Source organism: Engystomops pustulosus, chromosome 3, assembly GCF_040894005.1.
Source record: "Engystomops pustulosus chromosome 3, aEngPut4.maternal, whole genome shotgun sequence".
Lineage (NCBI taxonomy): Eukaryota > Metazoa > Chordata > Amphibia > Anura > Leptodactylidae > Engystomops > Engystomops pustulosus.
This window is the reverse complement of record NC_092413.1, coordinates 121,722,383-121,747,035: the sequence shown is the minus strand read 5'-3', so window position 1 is coordinate 121,747,035 and position 24,653 is coordinate 121,722,383. Positions and strand designations below refer to the sequence as shown.

The 24,653-nt window shown below is 38.1% G+C and overlaps 1 protein-coding gene across 3 annotated transcripts in view; it reads right to left on the bottom strand.

Annotated features, from left to right (window-relative positions):
• Positions 1-8,592: 8,592 nt before the first annotated feature.
• BACH2 (BTB domain and CNC homolog 2) overlaps positions 8,593-24,653 on the bottom strand; it is a 204,919-nt gene continuing 188,858 nt past the window's right edge. For all 3 annotated transcript variants that reach the window (XM_072141946.1, XM_072141948.1, XM_072141947.1), the window contains one exon: positions 8,593-22,672. In XM_072141946.1, coding sequence (XP_071998047.1) covers positions 22,193-22,672 — 480 coding nt within the window. In that variant the 3' untranslated portion in view covers positions 8,593-22,192. The remainder of the gene's footprint in view (positions 22,673-24,653) is intronic.

Sequence of the window (24,653 nt, the reverse complement as noted above, 5' to 3'; positions counted from 1 at the left end):
GCGTGCCCAGCGATTAATCAGCCTGCTGTGTGAATCACTATAGCCAGCGATCGGTGGAAACACTGGTACGTTTGGTGGTTGCTGAGGCAACCAGGTTCATTTACTGCCTTCCCGCAATGTACCTCCCTCCTCTTGCACATCATGACAGGAGCTCCGCAGCGTCATCATTATGCGCCGATCACAAGTACACGGGGCATGGTGTTTCACAGGTATAGCGTTAGGGTAGAGTTCAGGGTCTTTGAAACACTGAGTACCAGTAGTGTAACTACTGAGGCTGAGAGGCTGGGTCCCATGACAAACTTCTGCATGGGCCCCCCCTTCCCCTGAAAAAAAAAAACATTGCAGCAAACACCCACTGCTAATACCCACGATTGGTGCTAGCATTGATTTAGTGGGTGCCGCCCATCTTTGTTGAGATCGCTGCTCCCACTGACTCATCAGGGAGCTGCGATTGGTCGCCATGACAGCCTTGGGTCTGCTATATGGCTTCTGGAGATTCATTATAATGCACCAGTGGCTCTCCCTGTAATGAATCCTATGTAAAATGCCACATACTGCAAAAACCTAAAAATTAAAATCACCCCCTTTTCCTTAGAACTGATATACAACTAAATAAACAGTAAAAATCACAAACACGCTAGGCATCGCTGTGTCCCAAAATGCCAGATCAAAATATTTCTAGCAGCAGTGGACCCCATGACAGAAAATAGCCAAATATCTGAAATGCCACTTTTACACAATTTTACCTCACAGAAAAATGTAATAAAAACAGTCACACAGTGACACAGTCCTCAAAATAGTATCAATGGAAACGTCAGTTAATTTAGCAAAAAACGACCCCTTACACAGCTCCATACACCAAAGTATGAAAAGTTACTAGCGGCAGAAGATGGCGAAACAATTTTCTTTTCTCGTACACTGTTTTAATCATTGAAAAAGTATTAAAACACATTAAAACCTACAAATTTGGTATCGCTGTGATCGCACCAAACCAAAGAATAAAGGAGACAAATCATTTGGAGCGCACAGTGAAAGTATAAGAATCTGAGCCCACAAGACAGTGATGCAAATGCGTTTTGCACGGAGTTCAGGTTTAGGGGGTGCACAGACTTTGGGCTAGTGGGGGTGCACGGAGTTCAGACTTGGGGGGACATGGAGTTCAAGCGGGGGAGGGCGCGCACAGAGTTCCGGCAGGGGAGGGCGCACATGCAGTTTGGGGCGGGGCTGCGCGGAGTTCGGCGGGGCTCACAGAGTTTGAATGGGCGGGGCTGCAGAAAGAGTTTGGGCGGGCGGCGGCAGAGTTTAGGTGAGTGGGGGGCGTTCAGCAGGCAGTTGGGCCAGAGTTTGGGTGGGTGGGCTACTAGCTTGTGTCAGATTGTTACACCCAGACACAATTGGTCTTCCTGGTATGGGTCTTTTTGTTTATGTACCTTTGTTAAGGCATAAAATGTAGCAATGGTAGGGTTGCTACTGTACAGATATTTCTGTTCATCCTTTACTTTTCCAGTAAAGCTTTATCCAAAATTGCTTCTAGGTCTGACACATATCTGGTAGTAGGGTTACATGACAAGATATCGTAAGTATTAGTATCACTTAAGAGTCTCAGGACCATATGTCTATAATCGGGGACATCCATGATGGCAATGTTACCCCCCTTTGTCTTAAGGTTTCAGAATAAGGTCCTTATTGTTTTGAAGTGATGCCAGTGAAAGCAAGTCTCTCTGATTGAGTCAATTTTGATTGAAAACTGTTATTATAAAGCTTCAATGATTCTATGTATTTTGTGACAAGTTGTATAAAAGTATCCAAATTGGATTATTTGGAAAAAGAAGGAACACGTGGAACGTGGTTTAAAGGACACCTGTCATCAGGTCTCTGTCACCATTTCTGTCACCTCTACCTGTTGGAGCAGCTCACAAGGATCCCATCCCAGCCTTTATCTAGTTATTTCATACATTAATCATGTATCTCCTCCCCTGCTCATGTCTGTGTGTAATGTATAGTAAAGCATTGCTAGTGTCTGTGCTGCATCTGCTGACATGCTCTCCCTCCTAATACACATGTGTGAGACACAGACATCAGCTACACAAGCACCTGACATGTTCTGCTATAACATGGCTGCCTGGAGCTGTTGTATCTCTCCTATACACACACCGCTGCAGGGGGCGCCAGCACCAGGAAGCACATCATTATACAGCCTCACACCATTATACAGGCTGTCAGTCATGCAGTCATGGACAGCTTGAATATGCTAATGACTCATTGCACATCTCACAGGTCATTTGCATACAGCTTTAGGACCTCATTGCTTAGGTTTACAGGCATGTAGAGGGACAATGAAGGGATAGAGGCAATGCTCTCTAATGGCAGTTTATGAAAATATACTTACATTAGTGGGTTATTTTGCATGACGGGTTCTCTTTAATATTCGTAAGCGGTGGACCAACTATATGCAACACCCTTGCCGATGCAAGGCAGATCTGTGTTTGCGAATACGTCCCACCATGTAGCTTGCAGCCTGTGTAGGGTCTGATCGGCCCCACAGCATGTCACTACATAGTCCCTAGATAACACAGGGGAAAACTGCAGTGGTAGAACCTGCCTGGTAAGTCAGGAGTTAAGTGTTTTGTGTGATGTCATATGTGTCAGCCAATCACATGTGTTACACTCTGTTTCTGTGAGCTGAGATGTAATTGGAGGAGTAGCCACCATCTGACCAGTGGGAGTAACAAAACCCCTGGTCAGGAAAGTTCTAGAAGTCAGTTCTCTCTCAGAAGAGAGTGCAGTGTGAGGAGAGAGTTCACTCTCTCAGATTAGAGACTCAAAGGAGTCTGTGCAGCCAGCACACCAGACCAAAAGCAATGGAGCCTAGCCCCTGCCTGAAGAGTGGAGCTAATAGCTAGTTAGTGAGGAAAGGGGTATCATCCTACCTTTAAGGGTGATACCTGAAGCAATCCAGGATAAAGCTGAAGCATCCCTCCAGGACACAGCTATCTTCTAGCCTGACCTTCGCATCCAGGCTGGTGATCTACATCCTGTGGCTCCCTCCAACTAAATCTCCAGCATGCCATCATCCTGTTAAGGCACGTTGCTAATGTTCCTGTCGGTTCCAATAAAGAACTGTAAGTTATTTTTGTTCAATGTCTGCCTCTGTCTGGTCCCTGCTACTATGGCTGTCACCATCACGGGCACCCTATCCACCACACTGGGACTCATATTCCAGACCCCAAAAGGTTGCCCCAGGGAGAACCGCTATAGCAGCCTCTCCCTCATCATTTCTTGCCAACACCACCCTGCTGGAGACCTGCCAGGCTGTAGGACAGCCCTCCAGTTCCCCATACCAAGCACCGTGACACTAGCGTGCCTAGGCCGCAACCGCCAGCCACTCAGGTACTGCGGGCCCCGGCTGACTCCAGGCCCCAAGAAAAGGCTAGGCCCCGGTGGGGGATGTTACATATATTTTCATTCTCCAACGATGCTAATTCCTCCAATGCTAGTGTCTCCCTTTGTGCAGCCTTCTTTTTTCGTTATCTTCCTCCTTGTGAAGTTTATGAAGGGACAATTTTCAGGCAAATAGGTTGATGTCCTTTATCCAAAGGAGTTTATCACACTTTGGTGTGGGAGTGAAAGAAAGGCCCTTTTTAAAAATTATGGCCTGATCAATTGGTGTAGAGGAAAGATGCATAACTCTGTTATCTAAGTGTGTGAAATCAATATTTGGTGAAGAGGGAGTTACTTGCCATTGTACCCCAAGGGTCGGTAGGGGTGTGCCTGAAAAGGTTCCAGAGGAGGAGTCGTTGTGCAATGTGACAACATTGAGGTTTGGCTGGTGGGTATAGTATTCAGAGTGCTTTGTGATTCTGTATTGTTACTTGTGGGTAAAGAGGAGGTGGAGGGTACAGAAGAGACTTGTAATGAAGGTATAATGGGTTGTATGGTCATGTTTGGTGGTATTGCATGCAAAGCAGCATTTGGATTGGTACATGTTGTATTCAGTCCTGCTTGTTCCTCAGGCTTATTAAATGTTGATCTTTTATATTGTGGAGCTACATATTTTAAATGTTTTCATTTTAACTCCTGCGCTATATCAATAATATCCAATCACAGCAATAGGACATTAAGTGTAACACTTCATTGACTGTGACTGTTAGACAATTTTCACACACTACTATTACATATACCTACTACTTGAGAATATAAATAATAAATACATTGAGCATAAAATAAAAAAAAAAACTCTAAACTGTGGCATATACACTCACCGACCACTTTATTAGGTACACCATACTAGTAACGGGTTGGACCCCCTTTTGCCTTCAGAACTGCCTAAATTCTTTGTGGCATAGATTCAACAAGGTGCTGGAAGCATTCCTCAGAGATTTTGGTCCATATTGACATGATGGCATCACACAGTTGCCGCAGATTTGTTGGCTGCACATCCATGATGCAAATCTCCCGTTCCACCACATCCCAAAGATGCCTCAGTTTCCTGTTCTTAGCTGAAAGGAGTGGCACCCGGTGTGGTCTTCTGCTGCTGTAGCCCATCTGCCTCAAAGTTCGACGTACTGTGCATTCAGAGATGCTCTTCTGCCTACCTTGGTTGTAACGGGTGGCGATTTGAGTCACTGTTGCCTTTCTATCAGCTCGAACCAGTCTGCCCATTCTCCTTTGACCTCTGGCATCAACAAGGCATTTCCGCCCACAGAACTGCTGCTCACTGGATGTTTTTTTCTTTTTCAGGCCATTCTCTGTAAACCCTAGAGATGGTTGTGCAGGAAAATCCCAGTAGATCAGCAGTTTCTGAAATACTCAGACCAGCCCTTCTGGCACCAACAACCATGCCACTTTCAAAGGCACTCAAATCACCTTTCTTCCCCATACTGATGCTCGGTTTGAACTGCAGGAGATTGTCTTGACCATGTCTACATGCCTAAATGCACTGAGTTGCCGCCATGTGATTGGCTGATTAGAAATTAAGTGTTAACGAGCAGTTGGACAGGTGTACCTAATAAAGTGGCCGGTGAGTGTATATTATCATTTATTGTGACCCTTACGCTGCTGCACACTCTACTATCCTTATTAACTAAATACAGTCAGTGAAAGTTTCCATTTGTTAGACCTGGGGATACCAATCTATAGTAAAGTCCGTTACGGCGCAACGGCTGGATATACTGTGTGAAGTGTAAACTTCACAGACAATAAAAGTTTTTACAAATTATGAATTAAAAGTTATATTTTAATACTTGGATATGGAAAATTTGGGATTGCCGTACAGTCCTTTTTGTATAAATTTGGATGATTAAACGGTGTTCATGAAGGTGAACACAGAGATCATTACTATGTCACCACAATAGCCAATTTAGTAAAAGTTCCCCACATGTTTGCCCACACAGTAGCAAATATAGTCACAGCACCTTCACAGTAGACAATAGTAACAAGTTCCCAAAAATAGTAAATATAGTCACAATGCCCCCAAAGTAGTCGATATAGGAACATTGGTGCCACTGTAGTCATTTTAGTTACTGTATCCCAGTCATAGTGCCTACCCCACAGTAGCCCATAGTCAGTGATTGTAGTGGCCCCCATGGAGAAAAAAATTAGTTTATTTGGGAAACCCAAAGGAAATGCGTTCCGCGGACCCTTACTAAATGTGCCCCAATATATCTATATATAAATTAGATAACAAGTATCTCCATTGAGTTATACAAATTCCATGTCCAAAATCAAGATATATAAGTGGGTGAAAATATAGAGTAATAGGTTAAAAATCAATGTTTTAAGAGGATATTATTGTAACTGTAACTGAGCCAGACTAATGGGCTGGTGTTCTCCATCAGGATGTCGTCCATAATTTTTTTTTATTTTCTCTATGACACAAATGTGAATAAGGAAAGAAAGTCTCCTGACGATCCTATGCATCCTGGGAGAGACGAGACAAATATATAGGAAGAAAGATGTTATGTTACTAACGCACTCATCAGTGTAGTGATTTTGGTGACCTAGACTCTGCTAGTGCAGGGGCGTTGGATTACTAGCTTTACTAATGTTGAAAGAGCTGTCACACAAAGTATAAGATCCTACAGAACCTGGAGTCTAGCTCCCCCTACTGACCAGAAAGAGATAGCACAGTGCCCTAACAGAGTTAGCAAGGTGCATGAAATAGAATACGGACTCCGATAGGGGTACAGTGCTTATGTTACCTAATGAGTTGAGAGTCTAAGTGTCTGAGGGTATTTTTTTAATTACTGACAGACATTGCTGATATAAGTTATCCCTCCTTTTAAATATATATACGCCAAATAAAAGTTTTACTATTTTTTCCGTATTTTTACAGTGATCCCTTTATTATTAATTACGGAATTTATTATCAGGCCGAATCAGTGAATTTGTTGTGTAACTGACCATGAAAAACTCTGAATGAAGCTTAGAACATCCACGCGATCTTCACCATTGCTCTATATATCACACTTCAGAAAAAGATCAGGAAGCCTTTCAGAGTATAAGCCGCCATTCAGACTTCAAACAACATCCATTTTCCTCCCCAAATCTTGGATTAAAATTCCTTTGGTATTCTGTATAGAGGAAATTCACACAAACATAGGGTAGCCTTTTTTGTAAATTTCTTTAGCAACTTTATTTGCTTAATGTACTCACATTTAAAAGATAAAACATGCGCATATAAAAAAGATAGAACCATAAGGATGCCTACCATCAGTGCCTGACTGTGGGTTTTGTCCAGGGCATGGTTAGCATCAGTAGGATTGGAGGAAAGAGACCACATGACATTTGGATGTTTCATCGTGTATATTGGAGAATATACATGTTTAATAAGTACCACGTGATAAGGTTTCTTGAGAAATTTCCTATTGTTAATATGGAAAATGGAAATAATATATCTGATAATAACGTTGTAAATGATTATGAATAAAGTGACACCAACCATGCACCGGAAGAAGCTGTGTATGCGAAACCAATGGTCGGACACTGATGGTTGGCATCTTTGTGGTTTGATGGATTTCAATATGCACATTTTTAACCTTTTAAATGTAATTACGCTACAATAAAGCTGCTTAAGAAGTTTTTGCGAAATATGTAGAAAAAGTGAAGATTGTATAAATGTTCTGAACTCTGGTAAAAGTTTATCATCTCTGCTATGTGGTATGTAAATGGGTTTTCCACACAAATATCAATCCTGTTATGATGTTTACACAATAAAGATAATTTTTAACCCCTCAGACACTTCATGATTCCTCTGTGCTATGAGATACTGTGTGCTGACAATGTGCTTACATTATCAGGGTCCAGGTTTGCATACAATATTCAGAAGCTAAATGAAAGTGCATCAGTATCTGACACATAGAAAGAGAGATGAGACAGATCAGAGATGAGATCAGTGAGATGCATATAGAACACAATTACACACTCATCTCAGCTACATAGGCACACTATCAGAACGGCTGTGCCTCCCTCTCCGGAAAAGGACTTATCTGCCTGTAGCTTTCCTCTTGCTGCTGCTGTTTGCTGGCAGCAAGTCAGTGTGTGTGAGCTCGTCCTGGAATACAGGGGAGAGGGGTTTCTGCAGGGAGCAGAGAAAAGCACAGCTCCACAGCTTCAGACAAGATGGCTGCCGACCTGAAAGTCAGAAGATCCAGGGTCGGAAACCAGGGGCAACTGAAATTGTGTACACCATGGCTGATAGAGACAGGTTGGAATTATATCTGTGAAATGCTGTATTTTGTTATCCTGAGTATATTTAAGAAACTCGTCTTTGATATTGGTCATTTTGGATTGTCAGAGGCTGTTAGAGCTCTAGTTTAGGGAAGTGCAGGCGCAAAAAGATTTTTATTGATGTAATTAGGTATTTAGTGACTGTAGCTGGATGTGTAAAAATAAAGACATTAACATCCTGTGGTGTCGATCAGTAACAATAAAAGTCAAGAATCTGTTAAACTTTCTTATATTGAAGTTGATTACTTGGCTTAGGGAGTGAAGTGGTGTAACCAAAATGAATGTGAGGTATATATGATATATGAAAATTGAGTGGCAAGATAGAAGCTAGTACAGAACGTTAGTATTACCTGTAGGAGATAAAAGAGGCCGGTCTGGCAATAAGCTGATGTCAGCGCAAACTGCTACTGTTGGAGCAAAGCCGGGATGTAGCGCATGTTAATATGTGTATGTAAAGTTTGTAAAAAAAAAAAAAAAAAAAAAAAAGCTACAACTAATTGTTGGTTATTATTTGTTTTGGGTACAGCAATAGGCTTTTTAAAAAATCTAAAATATTATTGAAGGTTAAGTTTGAACCTATATCTCACTACTGCCTATAGTGGTCTATACAGTAAGTTGGCGATTTTCAGTGACAGAATAGGATGTCACCTTTGTTGACATAAGGGATGCAGGTTTGTTGGTAGCATATCATCCTGTATAAACCACCATGTATGGCCTACAATAAATGCTATGACATGGGTGTGAAACAGTAGCAGACTATCAACTCCACTTCAGTGTTGATTTGATCACAGACCATGTTGGAAACCTTTTCACTGTAGTTATGACACATTACAGCAACAATAGAAAAAATATTTAATACACAATGATATGTCTTTATTTCATCGACAGAGATGGTGTCTAGACCAAAAAAAAGAGATAACAGTAAAATTTAATTTGCACAGTACTGTATTTACACATTTTAATTCATTAGTTTATAGCATTGCATTTTTTTCAAAAAGGTAAAAACTTTTAGTAACATAGAATAAGCGTAAACAGCTCATTTGTACAAGAAAACCACAAGAAAAACCACAGTTACCTAGAAAAAAAAATAATAGACACAATTAAGAACTAGTACAATAAATGCTGCATTGAATTAAGTTACATCGCATACAATCTGTGTAAAAAGTATGTAGAAAAACACCTGATGTAACCTGTTACAGTCATTGACCAGTTATGAGAGGTACGGAGGATTTTACAGGTAGATGTGTGTGAAAACTGTCCATTCTGCTTGACCTGGGGAGAAGGGGAGGTAGAAGCCTCCACTTGCATAAACTGAGAAGACCCTGTTTGATTAGGAAGTTTCTAAGGCAAAATAATGATAGGTTCATTAGTATCCTATTAGTTGTACAGCCTCTACAACATTATCCATACTCTGACTTAAGTAACTATGCTGGTAGGAGGTGTTCCTTTAGTCAGGTAGAGTCAGAGCCACAAACCGAGGCCTTCGACAGAGCAGGAGTGATGATTACAATTGAAAAAGTAAGCAGAGCATTCAAAAACCAATCCAGAACTAGATTTTCAAGATTCTTCATACAGCTCAACTGTTTTCTGATATTTTACAATAAAATTGCTACACTACAGGACTTAAGATCAATAGGTTACCCCAAGAAGCAACAGTAAAGAGGTTGTCTATGCTGTACTAGAAAAATGTATACAGTCAAGCTTCATAATAAATAGACATACAGTGACCAATGTATGGAACACAAGTCGATATGTACTTAAGTGCTTCACTTTCTTTTATACCTATACATGAATATTTGGATTTTCCTTTAGTGACCTTAACTAACCTCTAAGAGACATAAGGCTTGTCACTGCAACCTTAGCTGTGAACTTGTTTCAATGAACTGAAAATTGGTTGGCTTAGTCATACGAAGGGCCTTTTTACTGAAATTTTAGCGGATGGCCACTTTACCTCATGTCTTTTTTAAAGTGTATGTAAGTATGGTATCCTGTTTTTTACCTCATCAGCCAGACATTCCAGACCATAATAGCCACAGATGGAGGGTCATGTGATCTTATCTGTCCATGAACAATTACCCTGCCAGGGCCTTATGATAGTATTCATGAATATAAGATCAAGGTCCAGGCAGGGCGACTGTTCATGTACAGATAAGATCACATGACCCTCCATCTGCAGCCCTTTTATGGATAGGAATGTCAGGCAGATGAGGTAAAAGACAGGAGGCTTCACTTTACATATCAAGATAACGGTGCAGAACTATTAATAGATGTATATAGGTAACTTACCGAATATCCTGCCCCCCACACTTACACACACAATACAAAAATCATGAGGTAAGGTGGGCCAACCCATTAAGCCTCATGCACATACCCATAGTAGGCTTTAGTTGGTCTGCAAAAAAGAAAAGTACAGTCACAATTTTTTTGCAGATTGGACTGAGTGACCCATTCTCATAGTCCAATTCATTCACTGAAGTAAATTGGTTCATGAGATGACCGTCACACATGGGCTGTTTCCCAGCAAAAACAAGAATTAGCCACATTTGTGTGCATATAGCCATTAAAGTAAATACATACAAAAGGACAGGGTCAGCTTTGCTTGGTGCAAAATACAACCAAAAATAATATACATGTGCCCAAGAAACTCACTTGGCCTCAATTATGAATTTCCAGAAGTAATAAATCACATAATTGGTATACTGGAAAATAACTACTAGTGGAAAATTAGGTGAATGCCATGGGCGAAAACTACTTTTTTATGTAATTCATGTAATTAGGCCATGTGTATACTGTCCAAATGTTCAACCACCTTCTTCAACAGTATCTGAGCATCTACTGTGGCCTAGACACAAATCAAAGGTGGACATGAAATGCGAAATATCTTCTATTCTGTCAGAGCTTGGTCATCTTTAAGACAGGCAGTAGGTAAAGATACAGCACCTGAAATAATGATCTGTTCTTTCCCATGGTAGACATTTATATGTCATATTAGAGGTTATTACTGTTATTCACAATGACAAATTCAGAGTTTTTGGTTGTGCACACAAGCAGATCACAGATGGCATACATACACAAAACCAAGACACGGTCTATAAAATATTACTATCCACAAAAAGCTTAACATAAATAGAGAAGCATGAAAAGTAACAGTAATTTGCTTACTACATAATCATAAATCTATTTCATTTGTGAAGTGTTACATGATCCCGTAATAATGTTATCACAATGAAAGAGAATTGGTCTCGAAATAAGCAGCTAAAAACAAAGTACGAAATGTTGTTTTCCATGTTTTTTTTTAAAAAAAGAGAAAAATTATTGTCACATATGTATTTTTTTTATTTTTTATAAATCCTCTATTGTATACTTCCTATGTACACCTATGACAGTGGGTCAATATATATTTTAATACAGCAACCCAGTAGTTGCTAAAGTCATTAAATATTACTGTATTTCTCTTTCATAAATACATAAACTTATTTTACTGCACACATATGTTAAGCAAATCATATATGGGTAATATTTACAATTTACAAAAAGCAGATAAATGTAGCTACTATGTATCAAACAAAGCTCAAAATAAACAGGTTATGATGTAGGATGTATTTCAGAGAATATGAATTTGGCATCAATATAGAAAATGAATATAATTCAGGAAAATTTTTTTGTACTGACAAGTGAACTTTTCTGGGGAAAGAGGGAAAAATAATAATAAAGGTCTTTTCAAAACACTCATGAAACACTGCTAACATAAAACACTCTATTTAAGTGCATCAGTCACCTACATACTGTGGGGGAATGGCTTTATTTCGCTATTGTAGCCCTTCGATGGGCAGGAATCCAGTGATGTCACTTAGCTGTAATATGTTATATAGATCAAATTCAATATTCTTTGCATTAGTGAGTTCTCAATGTATTTTAACCAGTTCTCTGTGGTGAATACAATAAGAAATATCAAGTTCCAGCAGAACAACATATTTATAAAACTCAAAGTCCAACTATTCTGACATTTTAGAACTTTTAGAAAAACTTAAAGGTAACATGCCATTTTCCAAAAAAATAAAGCATTTAACAAATTTTCTATGTAATTATATTCCTTTTATAATCCACCACTGAAATTAGCTTAAAACATTCTTAAAAATGGCACACGTGAAAACAATTAATAGTGGTGTCTGACCTCTATGATGCACATTTGTCTCGCTGCTTTTCCTGCCAATGAAGCAAAACTCCATTCAGCTTAATGTCCGAAAAGCAGTTTGATATATTGCCCAGAAGCTCCATTAAGCAGAAAAAATAGAAAAGACACCATGCATAAGAAGTGTTTCTTCCATCACTGGGTAAGTGGGCATAACAGAGGTACTCCTGAATCGATAAGTGATGGATCTAATATAAAAGTAAACTTTCTGTAACAACAATATGGCAGGTGTGTGTTCATCTCCAAAACCTTGCTTAAACCAAACATCTCTCCTGTAATGCACAATCTTGTTCCTGCACTATAACAGGCTTGCTAGATACGTGAAAATGCATGATTTCTGGTGCCATCTAATGCTCATGCATCGAAATACATGAAAGGTTGCCATAAAAGAAGAAAAAGCTTCATACAAAGTTAAACAACCTGGACTACATTATGAATGTTTGAAGTCAGGTGATCCGGGCAAATGGGTAGAACAGGATGCATGTTCTGTGTTGCTCATTTCCTTACAGTAGGGATAGTACGAAGAACCTAAATAGGGAAAACCTTAGAGTAGGGAGACCCTACATAGCTTCAAAATAGGTTTTAGAAGACCTTGAAACACTGAAGACTAAACTAATTAGTAGTTATGTTCAGAACATCTATACACTGCTTGACATTTTATTGAAATGGTTATTTAAAGAATTGCTTAAAAAATAAACTTGCACTTACCTCCGCAGTCCATCCTCGTGTACTTTGCCAGCTTCTTTCTGGGCCGTGCCCCTGTTTGTGCCAAGAACAGCTTCTGGCCGGCCAAGATGGCCAGGCACCCCCACCTGACACCATTACCAGCGCTGTAACAGGTTCTGAGATATGGGGACAAGTGGGCGTCACGGAAGCTGTTCTCTACACAGCTTCCAGGCCCCTGTAAACAAACAGAGGCACAGCCCAGAAATGTTGGCACACAATACCGGGTGAGAAAGCGGAGGTAAGTACAAGTGTATATTTTTTAAGCAGTTTCTCCCCCGGCCACAAATCTATTTTTCATAGGGTCTCAGAAAAACTTAAAGGGGTTGTCCGTTTTACAGACTCAATAAATGGCGAGCTATTATGTGAGAAACCAATTATTGGCATGTTTCGATATTTGAGGGCTTTTGTACACAGATTTTCATGGATTTAGCCTCTAACCAGTCAATAAATAATTTTAAAGTGCCTGGAGGTTAAGGATAGCTATTCCAAAATGACTTAAATAGAGTAGGATCCAGGCATAAAATACACATTCTTAAGCTAAATTTAATTATTTAACTTCTGTATAGAAAATATAAATTCAGTTGTCTTCATTTCATTTTTATTTATCTGTATTGAGCTATAGTCATTCATCCATCAAAACAATAACCCCTTATGCACGGGATCGGGAATCAATGTTTGAAGGCGGGTGGTCCAAGCAAATATGCAGAACAGGGTGCATGTAGCTCGTCCTGTACAGTCCCACAGCAATCTAAGGGGCGCAGTGCAAAACATGTCCTCTTCCTCATTGACTACTTTGGCTAGGAACACATAATAAGTTGATGCTTGAAGTTAGGATTACAGGACAGCAAAGGGACCTCGTGAACCCCATTTCTACTGATCATGAAGGTCCCAAATCCCCCCAGACATAAATAAAACATGTATCCCATATCCTGTATTCTTAAAGGATAATCACTTTAATGATTTATGTCCTATCATAGGCAATACATATCCACCTACCCTCTCCACATCCAAAGTTTCAGAAAGTATATGTCTGTACTTCCCATTTTCAGGAAAATATATTAAGATAAAATACTGTATCCTCAAAGTAGTTAGCCAAAAATGTTAACAAAGTTAACCAAACCCAAACAAAAACAAAATTAAATAATATATTTATATTTTAAACAGTGAGTAATGAAAAATAAATAGTGCAGGAAATAATTAGCAATAATTCCATAGTAATGCCCATCAAAAAGCTAGACTGTAATTACTTTCCTAGGTCAGGACCTTACAAATTTGGCAAGAATGGATATCATTTATGCAAGGCATAAAAATAACATAAAAAAACACTGTTTACAAAAGAATGTTTAAAAATGGGGTAAAGTTCTAGCCACAAACTTAAATTGATTAATCAATATAAGTGATATAGCACTCAATACTTTGTGTTGGTATACTTGTGAAGTGCAAAGTCACCTACTTAATAAATTACATACAGACACACTATTTACTCTCAGTAAAAACTAGAGCTGTTTTGTGAAGACCTAAAAGGTTTGTTAGAGAACAAATATTAGTACTAATACTTTGCATCCCCGCCCCCCCGGCTGCCATAGATGTACTAAGAGACTTTGGCCTAGTATATGTGGATGTGAGCTCTCCTGACAGGCTTAAATCTCTGCCATGTTAAACCAGGCAGAGATTTCAGCTATAGTCTCGACAGTTTTTCTGTTGGGCTCAGGGTGGTTTACGCCCGCACCTGCCTATAGTGGCATGCAGGGTATAAAAACGCCAAAACTGCTGGTAAAGTGGCTTGAAATCTGCTTTCTAAACATTATATTTATTATTTCCCCTATAGGTGAAGGAAAATCAAAATTGCATATAATCCTATACACAACATCCCCACCATGAAGCATGGCGGTGATAGCTATGGGGAAGATTTAACTGCAAAGGTGGTCCCACAAAGCATTGACTTCAAGGAGGGGAGATGATGCATGCTACACTTTTCAGTTTTTTTTAATATGCAGAATTTGTGAAAGCACATATAATTTTCTTTACACTTATTTGTGTTGCTCTATCACATACTGGGGACGAATACTTTTGCAACCTAATGTAATGGTGTGGTAATGTATTTTATTGAAATGAGCACTCTCTTAAAGTCTTATACTTTGTAGCATGACAAACCAAATAATATATCTGCCTTCCATAAATATAGCCACATAGTGAACCTAGTCAGTGTCATGTTGAGTTATGATTACTTTATGTGAAACATTAAAAAAGCATAATGTATCAATACTTGTTAAAAGGTCACATATTTTTTTTATGACACCTTTAACACAAATTCTATATATTACAAGTGTTCTCCTTCAGATACTGCACATTTATCCTCTTGTCTTTCATAATTTCCTGCATTGCCGTTTGTAATAGTTGTTTTTACATGGTGGATCCAGAGGTCAACTGGCCTCCAGGCACATTGAACTTACACAGCTCAAAATGTATCAATGGAAGGGAACTGTCAGAATTTGAGATCGCTGCAAAGGGGTTTTATTTAATTTAACCAAGTGTAGACAGCTAAAAGCGGTTAGACCTAGTCTGCTTTAACTCAGTATATCTTATCTATGTGTAGTATCCACATCTTGTTTTGGTTCACAAGAATTGATGCAAAAAGTCATGAAATTGATTTGATCCTTTTTTTATCTCTCCAATTGTGTCATACATATTGCAGTAATAGGACATAGATTCCTGTGGTGATATTGTTTGTAATGAAAACATTTACTTATTACTTCCAGTCTGGGAAGCACCTTTTGAGGCCTTCCTCTGCAAGTGGACAGCATTGTCAATTAGTCCTCTTCTTAGTTTAGCTATACAATGAAAAGGTTTAAAACCTTGGATTAATTTAATATGGCTTATATAATTATACGAGTTGTTTTTTACCATCATCATATTACTAGATATGACAGTTTTTATAAAACAGAAGGACTCTTTATAGATATCAAATAATTTAACAAAAGTCAACAGTTGACAACTGTATTTAATAAATTCACGTTCACAAAAAAAAAAAAAAACGTTCAACAGTTTCAAAGGAAATCCAGTTTTTCTTGCAAAACTGTCCCATCTGAATACTGATTAGATAATTAAAAAGACATTGCAAAATATATGTATGTGCATTGTTGGTATATTCTGTTATCAAGCAAAACACATAATCACTACAGTTGATTTACTTGCAACTGCTGGCAAGATACATGAGAAAATGTATGTACAACTAATGTACTGGCTCTCAATAAGTAGTTCTGCAGAACATTTACTTAAACTCATTTAAATACAGTATAAATGAAGAAAGCATTCCTACAATAGTTTTCTATCAGAGTATTAAAGTTGTAAGATCAAGGATATGACCGTCTTGCTCCCTCACCAAAATAGAACTATGCAAATAGTTAACAAAACCTGCCCGTCTCTTTGGAAGCTCCAAAAGTAGAGTGCCTCATAGAAATGGCAACCAAATAGAAGTATGCAAAGAAGCCCATACAGTTTATAAGATTAGCAGCTGAGCTCCAATGGAACGCTTAGCTGATCGCTCTGCTACCAATGTTCCATCTTTTTGTATGGTACCAGTACATAGACTGTTATACAGCAGATACCATTCCTATCCATTGTAGTACATAGGGTATTCAATATTTGTCTTAAGTGATTGAGGGTGCCATACACATACTGCAAGAGTGGAAGAGTAAACCATTTAAACCACCAAATTGGAGAAACAGTATGAATGATGTGAAAATGCTTGTTCTTAGCTACTACTCAAAACTGAGTAAAATCAAGGGTAACTGTAAAGAGAGTCAGGGCATAATTGGTTATCAAATTATAAATTGGAATTACAAACAGAATAGTAACACTTAAATAAGTTAATATGGCAAGCAAAATTAGAACATCCACAATAGGGTAGCTTAGATTTAGATCATCTATCAAAAGAAATATACAAATTATAGAAACAGAGAACATTAAAAAAAAGTCTGCTTAAAAAGTAAAGGCAAAACACTGCCAACCTAAATAAGTCTAATGCTGGCATCTGCTCTTCAGTCAACACTAAAACGTTAGTCAAGAAAGTGAATAAAATAATATTTGCACAGGTACAATATAGAAACAAAATGTATATTGGAAAACCAATACATTATGTACAAAACTAATAAATAAAAAAATAGGAATCAGATTGTATCATATTCCTAGTCCTGCGTCAGATATTTGCAAAAATGGCAATGGCATGGCATCCTTGCCACTTAATATAAATGAACTTCTGGGGCTAAATGAAAACTCTGGTATCACACTAAACATGTCATACATACAATTTCAAGGGCAATATAGTGTACACCACAAATACTGCACAATGAGAATTACACACACACATACCATCTTATACATAAAATATGCATAAATTATATCCCAAAGCTTCCAACTAGGAGATTTAACAGCCTCTGTCTCAGACATAAACCCGAATTTTGGGTATCTAGAAATACAGTGATGAAGGTGAAATACTGGGAAATATTTTCCAATTCCAGATGCTATGGTTTTTTACTGTAAATCTCTTTTTACTGTATATCAACATAAATGTTGCTATTTCTACTACTATAGGTAAATTGTTAGAAGAATTACAATTTTCATGTAGGCTTGATGCCCAAAAGAAGCCAAACAAGAATGCAAATAGTAGAAAAAGTGAAAGCCGGCTTAAAAGTGTATATGCTCATGGAAGTCTTAAAATGAACAAACAATGTTTGTCTTGTGAATTATATGACCTAGGAAGAATTAAATGGAGCCTCTGATGCAGAACATTTTATATTTTTACCAAATCACACTTTGAAAATGTCTATGTACGGAATGTCCTAGCTCTAAATATGACAATTTGAGTCAAGCCACTTTAGCTGTCATAGGGGGCTGAAAGGTGAACTAATCCAGTGAACTGGACATTTCAATTGTATTTTCTATTAAGTCTAACGGAGTAAGGCAATGTATATACTGCATTTTTCAGACTATAAGACACTTTTTGGCAAGTAAAAAACTTTGTAAAAAGTGTCTGCGTCTTATAGCCTGAAGGTCAGGAGGAGCTAGCACTGCCAAACCCTCCTAAACTGCTGTCCTGCAGATCAGTGAATTGCTGACATAGCACTTCACCCAATTTCATTGGCTGTCTGAACATGGTTATTACCTACAGGACCTGGAGTGATGTCAGAAGCATGTGACTGATCAGTTTCCTGCATCACTGCAAGGTCCTGTAACCCTTTTAATGCTGTCAGTTATATTGGTGAATGTGTGTTGCAGAGCTCAGTGTATTAAGGTGGATATATGTGAGCAGCAGGGAATTTTTAATTTCTGTAAAAAAAAAAAATTGTTGATTCTTTGTACTTTTTGTTCTAACTTCTAAAGCGGAAGATTTGCAACAAATGGGAAACATGTCACTGGGCCTAAGATTTGCATTCCCCTAGATCTCTATTCTGTGAACCCTCTTGGTCATTCAGTGCATCATAAGGAAGCTGAATTAGGCCTTATTCACACGTTATTGTTTTTATCAGTTATTTGCATCAGTAATTGTTTATCAAAAGCAACAAATCACTAACCTGTGAATAAGGCCTTACAGGAGTTACCCATTTTGACTCTTTTGGAACCATTTTAGCATGTATTTTGAAGCAAAATTTTTTTTTTAAACAGGGTTTCATTAGCATCGTAATGATTTAGGACTTAATTTTATGTCATGGAGCTGTTAAGGATGTATGAAGAACGCTCATAGGCTGAGCCCTCTACATACATGCTGGGTTTTTGCTCCATAATGCCCACCGGAAACTGCAGCAGTCGGTGATTTTTAAACCTTTTAAGTGGTGCTGGACGTCATCATCTTGGGAGGATTGTCACTCCCGGAATGTTATCGGGAGCCAATATCCGTTTTTATGACAGCAGGGAGTCTGTATGAACTTGGTCATGGTCTGTGTATTTCAGGCTGTGACAGATCACCTCCAATACAGTAGTACTGCAATCGATGGCAGGAACGGTCAGACTTCATAGGATTAAATTACCCTATGGGGTCTATAAATACAGTAAAAAAAAAAAAAAAAGGATAATAAATTCAAATCAGCCCCTTTCAACAGAAATGATAGAGAAATAAAAAAACAAACAAACCATCACTCCGTCTCAAAATGCCCGGTCTATCAAAATATAAAAATAGTCATTCCAATGGTGAACCCCGTAATGGAAAATAGTGCCCAAATGTCCGAAACACCACTTTTTCACCATTTTGAAATACATAAAATTTTAAATAAAAAGTGATCAAAAGATTGTACAGGCAAAAAATGACACCTTACAAAAGTCCGTAAACCAATGTATGAAAAATTATTTGTGTCAGAATATAGTGAAGCAAAGCAATTTTTTTTGTACAAAAGGTTTAATGTTTAAAAATCTATTAAAGATAATAAAACCTGTATATAATTTGGTATCCTCATGATGGTATTGACCCAAAGAATAAAGAGGAAGTCTATGCGCTGTATTTATGAAAAATAAATAAGTTATGGATTTTTGAATGTGGGGACCTAAAGATGGAAAATGAAAAACGCCTGTGTCCTTACTAGGCTAAACTTGCTGTTTTTTTGGTTCCTGGGGTGCAATATATGTTATATGTGTTATATGTTATATTATATATAATGTAATACACAGAAGGCTGCAGATGCCATTCCATGATAGAGTTATTGGAAAAGCTAGAAAGATGTGGGGGGTTTTTAGCTCAAAATACATGCAATTCAATAAAAAACAAAACATGGCATGTTAAGAATAGCTTTTACAATTTACCTGAAATATTCTTAATAAAAATTAATTGGAAATGACAATCCCACAAGTGAGGTCAGAAAGTTCATTAACCAGGGACAGGGTTGGGACAGGCGATAAGAGAAAAAACTTTTGTATAAAGTAGTATACTTCAATACTTGTCACAATATCTGTGGTTGATTATGATGTAAAATTCATGTGCATTGCATGCAAATTGTGATGCGGATTTAACACAAATTTTACCTTACTACACTAAAATGGGTCAAACCCATGCTACAAATTTGCAGATAGAATCAACCATTTTTTTTTAAATTTCTGTACTTGTTAACATCTTGACCATGTTGCTGATACTGTAACACTCTGTGGAACGAATATTTGCATCATAATGGCTATATGTGAACACAACACAATGTCTCATACCCTTTAAAACAGCAGACAGCTGCAATAAATGCAATACAGGCAGTCCCCTACTTAAGGACACCTGACTAACAGACAACCCCTAGTTAAAGACTGTGACCTCTGGTGAAGCTCTCTGGATGCTTTACTTTAGTCCCAGGCTGCAATGATCAGCTGTAACGTGACTGTACAGAAGTTTAATTGATAATCCTCGGTCCCATTACACCAAAAAATTTAGAAAATCCAATTTTGAAAAGAAAACATTTTTGTCTGGAGTTACAATGGAGTTACAATGATACAAATTCAACTTCAGAACAAACCTAAAGAACCTATCTTGTATGTAACCTGGGGACTGCCTGTAGCTTTGAATGGATTACTTTAATGCACTTCAATGTCTCTATCCCGTTAAAGAGTATGTCCTTATATGTTAGGACCATTTTCATGGATTATTGATGCACTGTAGTTGGCCGTAAAAAACTGAAGAAAATATAATTTTTTTAACCCAGAGAAAAGCTTGTTTATGGGCATCTACTCTAATGGGTATACTACTACTATAAATAAATTGTCATACATTATATGCGTCTGGCACAGGGTGATCTATTAATACTTTAAGGTATTCACCATCTATAACACCATCAGATAATTGTGGAAGAACATTTTGACACAATTACTTGCTTAAAAAGTTCATAATACAAGGATTTCTAAATTACATTATGGAAACACTTTGTAGAAAATACAAATACATATCCTTCCAGTAACCAATATGTTAGGCCCCCTCATAAATCTGACATAGTGGAAGCAATGGGGACTGCCTACACACTGATCATTCTGACTTGGGGAATAAATGTTTGCAGAAAAGGCATTGACTGTATAAAGGAAGAATACTGAGAACTCAGATACTAATTATTCAAGCTGGAAATTACTAAAGAGTATTTCAATATACTCAGCAGCAATTTCATTGTCATTTCATGTTACAGGCAAAGCAGGGGGAATGGGGCAGCCAATACAAGTCACATAGCTTAATCAACTGAAAAACAGCTGCAGTACATAATTGCACTACATGGTCAAAAACTTACTTCAATATACATGTGAGCTGCCTTGCATAGCAACAATTCAAACAAACAACAGTTATTTCTAACGTTTTTTTTTTACGTCTTCGTCTTCCAAATAACAGCAATATAGCATATCCTCATGAGATCCAATAGGAGTTGTTTGAGGCTGTGTCACTAAGGAAAACACCCAGGAAAACCAGGATACTATGTCTTACTAAAAACCAAATACAAACTATTTTGTAAAAATGTGTGATGTGTCAAAAAACATCTTCTGGAAATCCTGCGCTGTTAATATGAGGTATGTGAATTTCATTGGTTTGATGGACTGCAGCAAACTCCCTTTGTCAGCATTCATATTCTGTTTTAGAATATGTTTCTCAAAAAAGAAAAACACCACACGAAATCCAGAGATGACATCAAACAAACTTCAGTCTTCAGAACAGTTTTAAAGTAGCCGGGATGTGAGAATTGAGTTAAAATTTTATACTATATGGTAGATTCAATATTTGGCAAGAAAATGCTCCTACATCCTAAAGTCCTGAGTATTTTTCTTTTTTTTTTGTTTTCTTTGTTATAGAAATAATGCATATGTACTCATGTTAAATTTATACAACATAGTGAAACTCAGTGCATGTAGCTGGGAAAAAGTTGGTGTAAGAAAAAGAAAACCTACAAAAATACGGCTTGATTGAAATGGAGTCGGGTGCTGTGTGGCACTAAAAGCTCATGTAATAATGAAAAAAGGAAAAAAAAGGCAATACAGCAGATGAGAAATATCTAAAAGCTAAATGATGAAGTAGTCTGTGGCATCAATGACAATAAAAAGGAATGTAGGCTATTGCATGACCTGAAAAAAGAGGGGACTTCCAGTTTTAGGTTATGAAAATCTAAGGATGCATGGACTTTTTGCATATGGAAATAGAACCTATATACAGTTCACCTATAAAATTTTGATTAACTGTCTTTAATTAAAACAAATGAACATTCTGAGGAAATTCCTGAGATAGGTTTTGTGACATGGGTCACCGAGAATATAAACTGCAGTTGGGTCCTCACGGGTATTAAATCCATCCCTGTCAAGATCTGAAATGAGAATACATTAACGAGTATTATAGAACACAAGAAGAACAGTGTTGCCACTGTCAAGTTCCTTGCCTGAGGAAGGTATAGCACCATCATGAACGGATCTCCAGCTTTCAGAGAGGAGGAAAATACTTATAAAACAGTATTGCTGCTAAGACTGCTGTAGTGTGCACCAATATTGTTTTCTGGAGGCAGTGGCAGCCAATGACGAGTGACTGCTTTTTGACCATACACAGTTGTAACACCACTAGGAGAACTCTTTCCTTGGTTGTTCATCCGTTGTACATTTCTCAGTCATCTCCTGACAGAAGTCCACTGTCACTGTTTGGCTATTCTGTTCCAAACAGGCCTCCCTCTCCGAGTAAACACCATGATCAGACCCCTCCACACCTATCCGTGCTATACAATTCTCTGGTATATTGTTTGAAACTGAGTGGGTTCCAGGCTGGACTTGATCTTGCTCATTGCAGCACTGCATGTTTTCTCCCATATCCTGGGACGTCACAAGTTTTTGCTCTATTCTTGCTGGTAAAGGGTTGAATACAGCAGCTGAAGGTAGATCCAAGGGCCTCAAGACAGGGCAGTACCTGTGTAGAGCTTGGATCTGCTCTGGACTCTGAATATCTCTACATACTTCTTGGGATAGACAAGAGAAGTTGTCTAGTAGCTCTCCCATGCAGGCTTTTAGCTGGTTTCTTTCTGATAACAGCTTTTCTTTTTCACATACCTAATGGAAGAGAAAAATACATGATAGTTTACTGCATATTACAGAACACACAGACACTTTCACTGACCGGAAGCTGCTGGGTCAAAAGTCCAATCTTCAAATGGGGCATGTACAGCTACATGAAAAACATTAAATAGTGCATGATTCATGTAAAATCCAAAAAGGAGCAGCACCTAGATATATTAAAAAAACTGCTACATTAATATTTGCACCGAAAATCCTATGGAAAAAAAAACACTAGTTAAACCATTGTCCCATTTGTTTATATATCAGATTGGAGGGTCGTTGCTACGTTTTTCTCACTATGGAAGATCTATTCTGCCCCACACTACGCAGACAACCCTCTCATTTGAATAGGGATTGTTCAATGTTTAATAACTCATCGTGGACCTGGATTTTCAATTGAAATACAATTATATTTGAAGTTACCTAACCAACTGTATAATCATAAAAAGGCATACTCTACTTCCGGCTCCCTTGTTTTCCACTCCTGCACTGCACAATCCTCTGCTGCTTTAAACTTCCTGGTGCTGAGAATTGGATGCTGTGAACCAACAACTCTAGTGCTGACTCACTAGTGATAGATAGTGCCTAGATAAAACTGGCTATGGAACACCCCCCCTTCCACCGGTGTTCTTTATAATCTGTTTTTTATTATTTTATTCATTGCTACCTGATATTTATAGACTGGGGGTGCTGTATATAAATAGTAATATTTTTATTATTAATGTTAAACCAAAATCCATGTTGTTACTTGTATAAATAACATACATATGTATCTGGTGATGTGTTTTGCCTTGTGTGTTCACACTTTGTTTAAAACACATGAAGTACCGTATATATTTATTTTATAAATATAAATAAATTATTTTAATAATTAGCAGTTCCAGTATGTACCCTGTTTCCCCGAAAATAAGTCACTAGGTCTTATTTTCAGGGGATTCTTATTTTTCCATGAACAAGAATTTACATTTAATGTTTAAATCAACTTCTCTAACATCTTTATGACTCTCCAAACTCTGAATTTCATGCTGTATTTCTTGTGACTCCATTTCTATTAGAATCATTGGCCCCAATCTCTCATGTTTAGTAAAAGCACTTTCCATAAATGACCCTTCTTATCCTGGTAGCTGCTGCTATCACATTTGCAGTACAACAGCCCGTGATTTAATTCCATGAATTCTTCCCCATGTCACAAGCTTCTGCAGCTTCTAAAAGATTTCCTAATATTAATGTATGGCGTGGGGGGAGCCGCTGCAATGGCGGCCACTAGGTCTTATTTTCAGGGAGGCCTTATATTTCTGAGCCTGAACAAAATTACACTAGGTCTTATTTTCTGAGGATGTCTTATTCTAGGGGATTCTGGGAAGAATGCAAATAAGTTTTCCAAGGTGTTAAATGGAAAACAATACCTCCTTTTGCTACCTTGAAAGGCAGCCCCCTAAACACCAAGTATGACTTACAAGAAGTCTAAAAATATGATGTGGGATTAAACCAAACCAGTATATCTATTCCATAAGGAACAGACTCCCAACTGTAGACAGCACTGTTTCGACCTGATAGGGTCTCCTCAGTACAGCGTAGGGAACGGATTTGGCTATGTGAGAGGCTATTGACTAGGGTCAGATAGTAGGTGTTCTCCTTAAGGAGACAATGCCAATTAAGGCCACCTTAAAGGCGTGTGGAGACTTAAAGCCATAGATGCTCCACTAGGGAATTCTGGGAAGAATGCAAATAAGTTTTCCAAGGTGTTAAATGGAAAACAATACCTCCTTTTGCAACCTTGAAAGCCAGCCCCCTTAACATCAAGTATGACTTACAAGAAGCTGTGCTGAGGAGACCCAATCAGGTCGAAACAGTGCTGTCTACAGTTGGGAGTCTGTTCCTTATGGAATATATATACTGGTTTGGCTTAATCCCACATCATATTTTTAGACTTCTTGTTTCTAGGGGAAACAGGGTAAGCCTGTTATCCAGGTGG